The sequence below is a fragment of the Cervus canadensis genome, chromosome 1, assembly GCF_019320065.1.
Source record: "Cervus canadensis isolate Bull #8, Minnesota chromosome 1, ASM1932006v1, whole genome shotgun sequence".
Lineage (NCBI taxonomy): Eukaryota > Metazoa > Chordata > Mammalia > Artiodactyla > Cervidae > Cervus > Cervus canadensis.
In genome coordinates this window covers 32272431-32286909 of record NC_057386.1, presented here as the reverse complement: position 1 = coordinate 32286909, position 14479 = coordinate 32272431, and the positions used below count along the sequence as shown (strand labels likewise).

Genomic DNA, 14479 nt, shown 5'->3' with positions numbered 1-14479 from the left:
AGGGAAGTCCCTGGATGGTTTTAAATTATCCCTAAGAGTGACTTTTGTCCAGTTTGGGGATACACACGCCAGAGGTGGCTAGCTGACATTTCATCCAAAAGTCATACTCCAGAGGCATTAATACTAGCACATGAACAATCTTAGATCAACGGAAGTGGATTTATTAATTATCCCGATAGATATTGGCAAAATTTCACATGTCACATGGATTGTTTATAAATTTTTTTGGAGGCATTTCCTCCCTTTGTGAACAGGGTATTAGAATCCAGAGATTCCAGCAGCCCAAACCCTTTGGAATAGCAGCCTTTACTCCGGGAAGGCCCAGTGTTCAACAAGAGCTGTTTGGTGAACTTTTCAAGCAAGATTTGTTCAGAGCACCTAATTTGGCTGGGGGTGAGGAGGAAGGGGCTACTTGCCAATGCACACCTAAATGTGCAGCAGAATTTTGTCTACCACATGCTTTCTTTGTAAGCTGGTGGGGATACTGTTGGGGGAAGGCTCGGAGCACTCCTTAACTCTGAGTAAACCCTGCAAACATTTAGTTCAAGAATCTAGTACTTGTTGCCCAAATTGGTATGAATCAATTAACATCACCCCAATGACAGAAGAAGAAAATCTAGTGATGTTCAGTGATGCCAGTCATTTCCAGTTTAAAGTCACCTTAGTCACATTCAGGGCTGTTCCTAGTTCCCCCCTCTTCCCTGGGCTCCTCATGGGGCAGCTTCAGTGGAGGACTGCACATTCACTGACCTCTCCATCTTAGCTGTTTAAGGTCGACTGCCAATGAGGAGCAGGGCCTTCGCCACGTGGTGTCCATCAAGATATCCACAGTCCATATCCGGGCATCAGGTCCTGGGGTCCCTGCTGCCACCTCACGGCTGCACCTCTCCCCTTTCACAGTGAGACCCCTGGGGCTTGTCTGCAATCAGCTACCTGGGAAAAACCTAACTGGTTTCCCATGCCCACAGAGACACAGGGGCTCTCTTTAAGGCTACTCTTGGGCCCATCTGCCTAAGCACCCCAGGCGCCCCCTCTTACACCATCTCCTTAGGCTCTGAGAATGTACTCAGACTTGCCCCCCAGTCCTGGGGCACTGAGGCCACAAGAGAAGTGCCTACTTCTTTACTTTTGGGTCCCAAACTTGGAAGGGACTCTTCTATCCCAGAGGCACCATGCCCGGGTGATAGGTATGGACTTAACATCTGGATATACACTGCTGAACTCAAAGCCAAGAAATCTGATGTGTTTTATCTCTGGCTCCTCTGAAATGAACTTGCCTTCCCACCTCTGCTTTGGCAATAGCACTGGTCAGGAGGCCCTCAGTGAACGTGAATGAGGAGGGAGCTGGGCAGGTGGACAGAACACACCAGTGAGCGTTTCACCAAGCTCTCACCTAGCTAAACGGATTCATCAGGTTAGACTAAGTCGTGCCTCCGCTGTCTGTTAAAATAACACATATTGAGAATTCCCTGGTGGTCCAGTGGTTAAGACTGTGCTTCCACTACAGGGGGCGCAGGTTCGATTCCTGGTTGGCAAACTAAGATCCCACGTGTCATGCAGGGTGGCCAAAAAGAAAAAATTTAAATGAAATAAAATACAAGTATTGCTGGATATTAGATGAAAGCAGAAAGACTTTAGTGTGCATTTACTGAATCTGACACGTCCTCTCACCTGGGAGAGACGCCCGCCTAGGAGTGGTCGCAAGGCTGAAGGAACAGCCTGGGCGGGAAGGGAGGGTTGTGGCTGCCGCTGCCTGCTTCTTGTTTTCCCCAGGCTGCCGGGCCCTGGCCCAGACCGCAGCTCTCATCTTGGTTTCAGCCTGAGTGGGAGAAGATAGCGGGAGAGGCGGGAACTGGAAATTCATGCAGGAGTGGACACGGGCTTGAGGAGCTGGGTTCTGTGTACACAGCTTGGTCACGGCCTTCTCAGGCCTTTGTGTGGGTGCTGCTCCACCACACCCACCCTGTGCTCCGTCGCACTTGCTGGCTTCTAGATGCGGCTGGAACCTTGTTCTAGCCACTGGGGCGGGTGTTTGCGGCAGGACGGGTAGTGAATCCTTTCTCTCAAGCCCGCCACTCTCGACTCCACTTCGGGTTCACTGGACGATGCCAGAGAACGTGTTGATGGGCATCAGAAGAGGCTTAGCCTTGGCTTTGTTCCTTTCCATCTCCTGCCGGTGGGAGCTGAGCCCCAGCACCTTGGATTTGTGGGTCCCGGAACACGGCTCTGGGCAGGGAGCAACCTCGAACCTATGGGCAGAGAGAGGCCAGCTCAGGAGACCCATCTCAGGGGTCAGATCTGCCTGGGCATTTTAAAGGTATAGACAATAAACCTTTAAAATATACCCTTTATTGTCGGGTATAGACAAGGGCGAGGGGCCGATGAGAGCTGAGGAAGAGTCAAAAAGAGAAAGAGCAGCCTGGGGTGAACACAGGGAGAGGATGTGCCCATGTGGGTCACTCTGTGCGCCTGCCTGACCCAAATACACCTCCCAGGTGACACCAGTAAGTGTCACATTAACTGCAGCATAGCTGCCTCAGAAGGGCAGCCTGTGTATGTACGTGTGTGTGTGTTTGTGGGGGGTGGGGCACAGTGCCAGCCCCGGGGATGGGTCAAGGGCTGCAGGTTGAGCGTCTGCAGAGGAGATTTGGGACAGTGTAATCTCAGCTGCTACCCACCTTCAGCCACTCAAGTGCTCTTTTGCCTGGATTTAAGTCATCACCTGAGTCCATACTCATCAGGGACACCTGCCTGGCACAGGATCCAAACCCCCTTCAAGGTGTTCAGGGCTCCAGGCAGGAGGGGGAGGGGCTGGCTGCTGTGGAGCCCAACCTCACCTGACCACATCCTTGTATGTGTGGCAGCTGTCCTTGTCCAGCGACAGGGTCAGCAGCCTCCGGTCCTGGCTCTGGATCTGGATGTGGGCTGTCCGGAAGGTGTTTGTCACCACCTGCAACAGAGACAGCTCAGGGAGCGTCACCTTGGTAACAGACAGCCCAGCCAACACCTCCTGCCCAGTTCATGGGGGCCCCCGTCTCTCTTTCTGCAAGTGACTCTTGAGCAGTGACAGCCCCGCAGAAAGTGCTTCTAGGCTGCCCGGGCCCTTGACTTGCCCATCATTTGTGCAGTTCTTTTTTCCAACCTGTTGTCCTTAATTTCAAAAACAACCTGGGATGCTGCGGCTGGATCCTACCAGGTGCTCCAGTGACCTGAGCACCTCCCGTATGACAGGCGTGTTATGTGTGGAATTGGGGGATACTTCCAGGTTTTTATAAGCCCTGACCCCAGTTATTAGTTGGATTGCATACAAGATCATTTCCCTGGGGCAGAGACAGAAGGTCTAGAAAGTGGCAACTTACTCCTGTGAGTCAGATCAGGCCTGTATCAGTTTGTACCAGGGGACCGGTGACAGGCAGGAGGGATCCATCCTCTGCTTGGGAAACCCCACCTTCCAAACCCAAAGCCCTGTGGCTTCTCCAGAATGCACCCAGGACCAAAGGAAAACAGCCCTGAGGCAGCCCTCCAACCCATGACCTGGGGAGCACGGAGGCGGGGGGCGGGGGGTTGCTGCTCCTGAGAGGCCCCTCCCCCTAGACAGAGAAGGTGGAGCATCTTGGGTTCCCGATGGGGCTCTGAGGGACTTTCTGGTCACTGGCCACTTCCACATGTGGACAGCAGCTTTGGGTGATCCACTACCACAGAGCACTAGTTTCTAGAGCCTTAGTCTCTACCTCTTTCAAGCATAGAACCACCTTTCCCAAACATAAAATTAGAGATTCTGATCTAAGCGGTCTGGAGTCCAGCTCAGGCCTGGGCATTTTTGATAAGGTCACCACTGTAGGCAGGGCTGATCCACCTTCCTGCTGTCAAACTGCAGGGAACTGCTTCCCTGATAGCTCAGTTGGTAAAGAATCCGCCTGCAATGCAGGAGACCCTGGTTCGATTCCTGGGTCAGGAAGATCCCCTGGAGAAGGGCAAAGGCTCCCCACTCCAGTATTCTTGGGCTTCCCTGGTGGCTCAGCTGGTAAAGAATCCGCCTGCAATGCAGGAGACCAGGGTTTGATCCCTGGGTTGGGAAGATCCCCTGAAGAAGGGCAAAGGCTACCTACTCCAGTATTCTGGCCTGGAGAATTCCAGGGACTGTATAATCCATGGGGTCACAAACAGTCAGACATGACCGAGCGACTTTCACTTTCACAACAGCCCCAAAGGGCTTCCCAGGTGGCCTAGTGGTAAGAATCTGCCTGCCAATGCAGGAGATGAAGGAGACCCACGTTCGATCCCGGGGTCGGGAAGATCCCCTGGAGGAGGAAATGGCAACCCACTCCAGTATTCTTGCCTGGAAAATCCCAAGGAGAGAGGAGCCTGGTGGGCAACATTCCGTAGGATTGCGAAGAGTCAGACATGACTGAGCATGTATGCATGCAAACAGAGACTAAACCTGAGGAGGTCAAGCACATCTGGGCATTTCTGCTGGACTTTTGTGGACTGGGAGGGCTGGCTGCCAGAAGTCTCTGGGCAGGGTGTACAAGAATCTTCCAGGAAGAGAGTCAAAGCACAGACTCCACACCCAGAGCACCTGGGTTCCTATCCTGGCTCTGCCACATATTAGTTGTGTGACCTTGGACATGATTCTTAATCTCTCTGTGCTTTTTGTTTCTGACCTATTGAGAACAAAAATATGTTACTATTAGCAACTACCTTGTAGGTAAAAGGGAACTCACTGGGGTGTTTAGACTTTCAAAAATCCCACAACCAGGTTATTTAAAGAGGTCATTCAAAATAGAAACTGTCGTAAGGAACTGACTTTGAAAGAGGAAATACATGAAAAGGAAATAGGTCCACCCTGGAGCTCGAAGCTCAAACACAGAGCATCCTGTCTGGAAATCTCAGCTCAGTACAGAGCTCTCAGCCCATAGAGGGCTCCTCCAGGGCAGAGGCTGCCCCAGAAAAAGGGAGCTCTGGTTAGGGGTGAGATCCTGCAGAGGTGGAGGCTGGATGAGAAGATCAGGAGACATCTGGAGAGCTCCTGCTGTGAGTGGTTCCCATGCTGAATGATGGGAGGATGGAGAAGGGCCTGAGCCCTACAGAGACGTTGAGATCACATCACTGATAGTTTTGCAAATGCTGCCATGGCCATGTCCCCAGGATTTGGGGACGGGGCGGGGGGGGGCAGGCAGCAGGCAGTCACAGACATGAGGCCCTAGCTCTCTGGAGAGAGGGTGGAGGATGTGCAGGGAAGGGCCTCCTGGGGGAGATGACACCTGAGTTTAATCTTGAAAGAGAAACAGAGGAGGACAGGGAAGAGAAAGGGAGTTTCAGGCCAAGCGAGGCACAGAGGAAAGACGGCCAGCACACTTCCAAGCATAACTGAGCAGGGTGCTATGGGGCCTTCCCCGGAACAGGCCTCTCCCTCATATCCTCTGCTTCAGCTCCTCTCCTCCTGTACTTAATTCACAGTATCTGAAGCATATTTCCCGAGTTGTTTTATTACAGATGCTAAAACCACCACCAATGGAAGAAATTAACTACATGATAATTATTAATTATAAAAATGATAATTATTAATTACATAATCATGAGCAGGTAGGCCCCAGACCCACTGGCACCTAAGGATTGATGGTGTTAACGCCTATGACATCACTCCGTTCCTTTGCCACCAACCAATCATAGAATTGTATACCAGCTGATCGCATACCCTAGGGAGCCCCTCCCTCATCTGGCTTTTAAAAGTGCTTTGCTGAAACTCCTTGGGGAGTTCAGTGGTTTTGAGCATCAGCTGCCCTGGACTCCTTGTTTGGCACCTGCAATAAAAGCTACACTTTGCTTCACCACAACCCAGTGTCAGAAGACTGGCTTTACTGCACCTGGACGAGAGGACCCAGGTTTGGCTTGGTATTACAAATAACCCAGTGTCAAGGGCGTGCAGGGCTGGCTGGGATTGCAAATAGAGAGGAAGAGGAACCAAGCTATGCAACGCTGAAGTTCTTCCACCCTTCTGCCTGGAGAGAGGAAAATGACCAAGGGGTTTTAAGCACGGAGTGATGTGTCTGTTTTAGAAAGATCACACGGGCAGACATGTGGAGGGTGGACTGAAGGAGCACTGGTGTGACGACGGGGGGCTGTTGAGTTTGTCCAGAAGGAGGTGGATGAAAAATCTGGCCCAAGAATGACCAGTTTGCTCTGGTTTGCCTAGAACTTTTCCTAGTTTTAGCACCAAGAACCCCAGGTCCTAGGAAACCCTCCAGTCCCAGGCAAACTGGGACAGCTGGTCAACCTCACTGGACCAGGAGGATGGAGAGGAAGGGAGGGGTATGAGAGTGTTTGAGAGAGAACACCAGCAGACAATAGGAAGTAAGGAAGAGGAGGCATCTGAGCTGACTCCCAGGTTTCCGGGAAAGGTGACTGGTTAACGATGGCCTCAATGGACAGGAGATGGACACAGCGGAGGAGGGCATGAAATAACAACAGCCGCTAATATGTATATGGGACTTCACAGGTGGCTCAGTGGTAAAGAATCCACCTGCCAATACAGGAGATGTAAGAGACACTGGTTCGATCCCTGGCTCTAGAAGATCCCCTGGAGAAGGAAATGGCAACCCAACTCGAGTATTCTTGCCTGGGAAATCCCATGGTCAGAGGAGCCTGGCGGGCCAGAGTCCATGGGACCGCAGTGAGTCTGACACGACTGAGTGACTAAACAATACATATACAGCTCTGACTTGGATAAGTGCTCTTCTAGAACCTTTACATGTCATCATCCTTCACTCCTCACAACAACCAGATAAGGTAGCTACCATTATTATCCTCATTTTCCAGACGGTGAGACTGAGGCGCAGAAAACTGGAGACTCTTGCCTGAAGTCACATAGCTGGTAAATGAGAGCCCCAAGATCTGAGTCTAGGCAGTCTGGCTCTAGAGAACTCCACTACTGGAAAGCACTGGCTTTGGTTTTGAGTATCTTGAGTTTGGGGTGTCATGGGACACCCAGCTCATGCTAACTTACGGGTCAGACACTCAGGGGTGAATGTCAGAGCAGGAGATAAAGATGTGGGTGCCCTTAACAACTTGGACTAAAGCCTTTGAGAGCCCAGGGACTAAGAAAAGAAGTGGGTCATGGACCAAAGTGGAGAACACTATCTATTTAAGGAGCTGCTTTAGGAAAAAGAGTCCCTGAATCACTCTCCCCCTCTCACCTACCAGGCAGATGCCCAGGGCTGGAATGAGGTAGGAGGTGATAAGAGTGTGGCGGCCCTGACCTGCGTGGATGCAGGATGTCACAGAAGCACTCAAGACACTCGGGCATCAGACCTCGTAGGCAGCTTGACCTAAAGGGAGCATCTGCCTGGTAGGTGAGAGGGGGAGTCCAGGCTTTCTGACAACACGGTTCAGGTGTGATCATACACTCCAAGCCCAGCTGAGTAGGGCAGTGACATCCAGAGTGGCTATCAGATAAGGAGAAAATGGGCAGGACCTATGTCTGTATCTCTATGAGTATCAATAAGAGCAAAGGGCAAAGGGCAGCGGTAGGGCCGTGGGGTTGAAAGGGCAGGTTTTATTTGGTCAAAGGCTGGGACTTCTCAGATGCCACAGTCGCTAAGAATCTGTCTGCCAATGCAGGGGACACAGGTTTGATCACTGGTCTGGGAGGATTCCACATGCTGTGGAGCAACTGAGCCTGTGGGTCACAATTACTGAGCCCATGTGCCCTAGAGCCTGTGCCCTGCGACAAGAGAAGCCCCCACAGTGAGAAACCAAGCACCACAAGAAAGAGTAGCCCCTGTTCGCTGCAACTAGAGAAAGCCCAAGCACAGCAATGAAGACCCAATGCAGCCAAAAACAAACAAAAACACACACAAAGGCTGGGCCGCTGTGGTTTTGGCTGCTGTGAGCAGCGGATACAGTACTCGGGTGCATTTTGTACTTATCTGTGTACATCGCAGGTCCTCAGATGGTCCAGGTGGAGGTAGGGGTGGGGCCTTACCTTTTCCAGGGCCCTACTTATGCCAGTGGGTGCTCAATATTTCAAACAGACTGGAAATCAGGTTCTTCCCAACAGGAAGACTGGTTTCAACAGCAGGGTCTCACAAAGGCTCGGGGTTCACTCCCTCTTCTCTGCACACCCTCCCCAGGCTCTCTTCTCTGATTCACCCTACCCTGTGTGAATCTCCCCAGTTCCCGTCCTCCCCAGGACTTACAGAGAAGGACCTTCCCGCCAAGTTGGAGGTCTTCACAATCTCTGTCACACTAACTTTCAGGCACGTGTGGTCTGTGTCGGGAGCAGCAGTGGGGGTGCAGTGGGTGGGCCCTGAAACTGGGAAGGGTGAGATGCGGGGTTGTAAATGGGCCTCCAGGGTAGGAGGGCAGCTGGGGATGCTATGTCCTAAGAAGGACATGAACCCACTGTGACCACCACCCCTTTCTGTTTTAACCCCTTCCCATACCTGCTCAGGCAGGAGAGCGTCACCCTGGGCTGCTCGATGATGACACACCTGAGGGCCAGGCTGGGCCTTGCCAAGCAGCCTGGTGCCCAGTCCTGGGCCTGGCACGAGTGGGAGCTGGGCCATCTTCCTGCTCTCCCAGGGACAGGGAGGGAGGCTGCCTTCCCCTGCTCCCTCTGTCTCTGGTCCTCCACCCTCTCTCCTCCTCCGGCCCCAGCTTCTCTGCTTGCCCAGCTCCTCACCTTCAGTGTCACTGGCTGGAAGGGTCTTCAGGACCAGCCCAGTGGCCCGCAGGGAGACGGTGACCTCCCGGGTCCGGTGGCTGAGCAGGGCCTGGGGAGGGGGACGCAGGGACAGATGGGGTCTTCAGGACAGGGCACACATCGCCACAGCAACAGTCTGCTTGTCCCCCCACCCCTCCTTCTCCGCTTCCCGCTGCTGCCCTGAGCCCCGGTTAGGCTAACGTCCAGTGAGGAACCAGAGGACGAAGGCCCAGAGCACTCAGTCCCGGGGGCACGTTCCGCCCTCCAGACTGAGGACTGTACTCCGATGCATCTGGTCAGCTAGGGAGGAGGGTATTTTTGAACAAAGGGACAGCATCCTGTTCCTCACATCAGATGGCCTCCTCGTTCATGTGTAAAGCCAGTCATAACCCGCCCCCATCCCTGCAAAATGCTCTGGAGGTCGGGAAACTGGGGGCTGTGTCAAGGGAAGGGCAGAAGGTCCCTCTGTCTGCTGCCTGCTGCCCCCCATGTCCCTGACACCTGCCTCCCTCCAGCGGTACCTCCGGCCACCTCCTGACGGCGTCACGCCCACTGACCTTCTGGTAGCAGATGGACAGCTCAGCCCCTGGGCCCTCGGCCACGCCCCTCCTCCGCGGTGAAAAACTATCTGTGGGAAGAGAAGGCTGAATGAAGGTGCGAGGCCCCGTCCCTCCGTCCCTCCCTCATCGAGGCCCAGGTGAAGCCGCCTCTGTTCCAGAGCGGAAAGGCTGCATCTCAGGGGGCGCCAGGCTGCCCTTAGGGCTGGGCGAAGCCTGCAAGGGACAGGGCACCCTGGTGCTCCTCAGAGGTGGGGAGGAGCAGGTGGGACGGGGCCGTGAGAGGTGGGAGGGCTTTCTGGAAGTGGGCCTTGAGGAAACTGAGTCGGCTGAGCTTTGGGAAAGGGGAGACAGATGCTCACCTTTGGGGAACTTGGAGTCTTGGATCTTGACCTTCAGCTCGGTGAGGAAAATGTCCTCGGCAGGGTCTTGGCTCAGGTCACCAGAGAAGATCTGGAGGGAGGCCAGGGGGAGGGAGGGAGGCTAGGGGAGGTCGTCCCTGCCAGGGGCAGCTCCCAGGAACCCCATAGCCCAGGATGTTTTTTAAAATATTTACTTATTTATTTGGCTGCACTGGGTCTTAGTTGCAGCATGTGGGATCTAGTTCCCTGACCAGGGGTTGAACTCAGGCCCACTGTGTAGAGTCTTAGCCACTGGACCAGCAGGGAAGTCCCGGGATGTGGGATTTTGATCCTCGCACCACTGTCCTGGAATCTTCCATGTGCCGACCGCCTTGCCATCATCTTCCCCCATCAATCGTTTAATACATTTTTCTACTCATTTAAATTCTCACAAAAACCCTGTGATGAAGATTGCTCTCCCCATTTTAAAGACGGGGAAAATGGGGCTTCCCCGGTGGCTCAGTGGTAAAGAATTCACCTGCCAATGCCGAAGACATGGGTTCGATCCCTGGTCTGGGAAGATCCCACATGCCACAGAGCAACTAAGCCTGTGAGCCACAACTACTGAGCCTGAGCTCTAGAGCCCATGAGCCAGGGCTATTGAGCCCATACACCCTAGAGCCTGTGCTCTGCAAAAAGAGAAGCCATGGTGAGGGGCCTGCAAACTGCAACCAGAGATCACTGCAACTCAAGAAAAGCCAGCACAGCTACAAAGACCCAGCACAGCCTATAAATAAATAAATTTATTTTTTTTAAAAGGTGGGGAGAATCAATGTCAGGGAGGTGAAGGTAGCTGTGATCACACAGCGAGCATGCAGAGGGACCAGGAGGCAAAGCCATGAACTTCTCACTACCTCACACTGCCTCTAACTCTATACCCACTGCACACAGCCAGTCCCACACTGACCCATCCTCTGATACACATACACACATACTTTATTGTGCTACTAGCAGGAGACTCAAGAGGAACAAAGCATAGTCTCATCTCAGGGGACTCAGAGTCTTGGTGGGAAGGCACTGGCTTCGGCAGGTACATGACAAAGTGGCAGTGAGGTGCCAGAGCGAGGCCCGGAGCATCGCAGGAACACCCTGGAGAAGCACTTGGTCGTGTAATGCGGTGAGCAGAGCAGAGATGAGGGCAGTTGCTGCAAGAGGTGAGGTTAGCAAGGGTGATGGGGAGGATGTAAGGACAGAGAGCCCTTCCACGTGAAGAAGTCTGCTTCTGCTTGAGCTTGAGGTGTTAGAAGTTAATGATTCTCTTACGTATCCAGAGAGGAAGAAGACAAAGTGAACAACCAAGAAAGTCTGGATGGGGGACTTTTCTGGTGGTCCAGTGGTTAAGAACCCACCTTGCAATGCAGAGGACATGGGTTCAATCCCTGGTTGGGGAACTAAGATCCCACATGCCGAGGAGCTACTAAGCCCATGGGCGACAACTAGAGGGTCCGTGAACCGCAACTAAAGATCCCGTGTGCAGCAAGGAAGACCCGATATGGCCAAAGAAATAAAATAAATAAATATAGGAAAAAAAGAAAAAAAGAATGTCTGGATGAGTTTATGACTTGCATCCTGGTCCCATTTCCCTGGAGCCAGGGTATTTAGGTTGCAGGGTCCTGGGGTCCAACAGGCTGCCATGGTCTCCTTGGAGCCCCAGGTGGGAAGCTTACCTTGACCGTGTAGATCTGGAAATAGATGGGCTGGGTGCCCATGCGAACATAGTAGGTGATGGCATCCAGGATGAAGGGGTCTACGGTCTGGGATGTGTCCAGGGAGAGAGGCTGTGAGGGAGGGAGGGAGACTGTCTTCAGCCAGCTCCCTCCACACTGTTGTGGGAGCTGCCACTTTCTTAACAGAGAAACTCCAAAAGTGCCCCCTGCTCTGCACTAACCCGGCTATTTCTTCAGCACTGTCCAAGCCTTTCCTGCCAGCTGATTTCTACCCCTAATCAAAAGACACCCATCCAGCACCCCAGTGTTCATAACAGCACTATTTACAATAGTCAAGACATGGAAGCAACCTAAATGTCCATCAACAGATGAATGGATAAAGAAGATGTAGCACATATATACAATGGAATGTTACTCAGCCATAAAAAAGAATGAAATGATGCCACGTACAGCAACATAGATGGACCTAGAGATTATCATACTAAGGGAAGTACGTCAGACAGAGAAAGACAAATATCATATAATTTTACTTATATGTGGAATCTAAAAAAATAATACAAATGAAAACTGAACACCAATCCTGAGGGAAATAAAGACTTTAAGAAGTGAAGAGTTATACCGCACCCCCAGAGGGTTACTTAATGTGCTAAAGAAGTTCATTCTCCAAAACTCAATCAAAATCTCCAGGGGATTAAAAATAAAACTTGACAGGAATTCCCTGGCTGTCCAGTGACTAGGACTGTATGCTTCCACTTCAGGGGGCATGGGTTCAATTCCTGGTTGGGGAACTAAGATCCCAATGCCTTGCAGTGTGGCACAAAAAAAAGAAAAGAAAAATCCAAAAACAAACAGACAAACTCAACAATGGAATTCTAAAATTTATATGGAAAGATAAATAAACATAGTCTGAAAAGTTTTGCAAAAGAAGAGTAATGGTACATGTATCATGCCAGATATTAAAATATAAAAGTGCAAATTTATACATAAATGAATAGATCACTGAGAAAGAATACACTCCAGCATATGTAAGAATTTTAATAAATGATAAAAGTGGCATTTCAAGCTGATGGTATACCCAATAAATAGCTTTACGACAACAGCCTAAACACTTGGAAAAAATAAAATTACATACTGAAATTAATTGCGGACAGGTTATCTAAATGTAAAAAATGAGATGCTAAAAGTGTTAGAGTATATTATCAGTGAATTTAATCTTGGAATGGAGAAGGTCTTTCAAAGCATGGCTGCAAAGGCAGAAACCATAAAGCATTTGAAATTCTGTAGGTTGAAACAAACCCCACTTCTGACAAGACTGAAATGAGAAAAGCTGGGAAAAAAATGTCTGTAGCACATATGACAGCAGAAGGCCTTTCAAATCGGTGAAAGATGAGCCACTTTCCTGCCTGTCCTCACCATTGCCTGGGCCTGGGGACTGCACAATGGCTTTTGGCTCAGAGAACATGCTTTGGAATGAAGCTGCCTTATTCCGAGTGGGACTCATCCTGTTACTCTGGGCAAGAGACCTAATCTCTTTGTGCCTCAGCTGCCTGATCTGTAAAATGGGGATATGGTGACAACAGCATGCGTGCCCAGCTGGTAGGGCTGCGGGCGGGAGTGCTTAGAACAGTGCCTGGCATGGAGCTGTGCTCAGGAACTGTTGCAACCATTGCAAAGCAGCCCAGCAAACTCACAAGTTTCCAATGAGAAGCATATCATTGGCCCACACACATTAATAAAGAATAAAGAATGTTTCCCTTGTCCTCTCCACACAGTGGTCCTGTCCAAACAGGAAGGTACCTGGTACGTAATAAATTCTAGCCACTAGCTCCTTAGGGCCCCTCTTCTGCCTTATCCCTTGTGGGGCCCCTTGGGGCTGACTCTTGGGGTCAAAATTCAAGAAAACGCCCCCCGCTACCTCCCACCCTCACCCCCCTACCATCTCTGCCAGCTTGTGGATGGTGGGGCACAGGGTGTTGACGATGCTCTCATACCACGGGTCCATGCGGCCCAGGAACGCGGCCAACTCTCCCAGCTCCGAATGCCTGGATGCTGCAGATGTCTGTGAACAAGGGGTCGGGGTGGACGGGTCAGGCCCATTCTGGCACTTTCTTCCTGCTCGGTGGGGGGTGGGGGGAGCGGGCCCCCAGGTACCAGTCTGAGACAAACTAGCTTTGGGAATGGGTCAAATTATTCAAGCTCTTGGGGCCTGGATTTCTGCACCACGTGAAGACAGGTCTCACACCTGAGGTGAAGCTGGAACCCCCTTTCCCGAGGACGCCTGCCAGGGACGCTGAAGAGTGGTCATTAGCCTTAAAGGGGACAGACAAGCAGCGTCTTGAATTTAAGGCTCCCCAATCAGAAGCAGAGGGGGAAACAGAAAGGAAATATTGCCAGTGCAGCTTCGTCTCCCCTTGGAAGGGGTAGGAGTGTATGTGTGTGTGTTTAAGAGAGCGAGGCCCTCCTGTTTAAGCATCAGCTTGCCACTGATTCCATCAGACAAGCAAAAGGAAATCAGCCATGGGGTTGTGGGGTCATGAGCAGGCTGCCACAGTGAAAAGGCATCTCTGCCACCCCCAGGACCCATGCCTGTGGCTTCTGGGACAGAAACCTCCAGGTCTCCCCCAGCTCCACATCCTAAGGAAGACTGACCCCAGTTCCTGCTCCTGACACCCTCGACCCCTTCCCCAGGGCTCACCCCCAGCCCTGCCCTCCACCCCTTCCCCTGGGTCCCCCCTCTCCCCACTCCCCCCAGCCCAGCACCTGGGGAGCCACCAGGGGGATGTAGTAGAGCTGCAGGCTGAGTCGGGGGGTGAGGCAGAACCTCTGGGTTTCTCGCTTCCTGGCAGGGGGAGCAGAGCGCAGGCGTGAGCAGGGTTTGGGCTTCCCACAGACTTGGTTCCACCCCCTGGCTCTGTTACCTATCTTTTCGACTCTGGGCAATTGGCCTGCTCACTCTGAGCCTCTGCTTTCTCATCTGTAGAATGGGTGCAGTAAAGCAGGGAGCATGGTGCTCCACGGTGGCCGGGTGTGGGGTTTGGGGGGAACACAGGGTACCACCGCCCCCCATTCCATCCTGGTCTTGGCCTCCCCCAGCCCACTTCTCCATCCTTCAGCAGCCCAGGCCAGGCCCACCTGTGTCCCAACTGTCCC

General features: G+C 52.2%; 1 protein-coding gene across 3 annotated transcripts in view; it reads right to left on the bottom strand.

The window, feature by feature from the left end:
• Nucleotides 1-1613: 1613 nt before the first annotated feature.
• PIK3R6 (phosphoinositide-3-kinase regulatory subunit 6) overlaps nt 1614-14479 on the bottom strand; it is a 47285-nt gene continuing 34419 nt past the window's right edge. For 2 of the 3 annotated variants that reach the window (XM_043474404.1, XM_043474414.1), the window contains exons 12-20: nt 14090-14168; nt 13266-13388; nt 11330-11440; nt 9624-9714; nt 9262-9332; nt 8684-8774; nt 8199-8314; nt 2838-2950; nt 1614-2249 (exon numbers count right to left, since the gene is read on the bottom strand). In XM_043474404.1, coding sequence (XP_043330339.1) covers nt 2096-2249; nt 2838-2950; nt 8199-8314; nt 8684-8774; nt 9262-9332; nt 9624-9714; nt 11330-11440; nt 13266-13388; nt 14090-14168 — 949 coding nt within the window. In that variant the 3' untranslated portion in view covers nt 1614-2095. The other variant, XM_043474424.1, reaches the window with a different exon arrangement.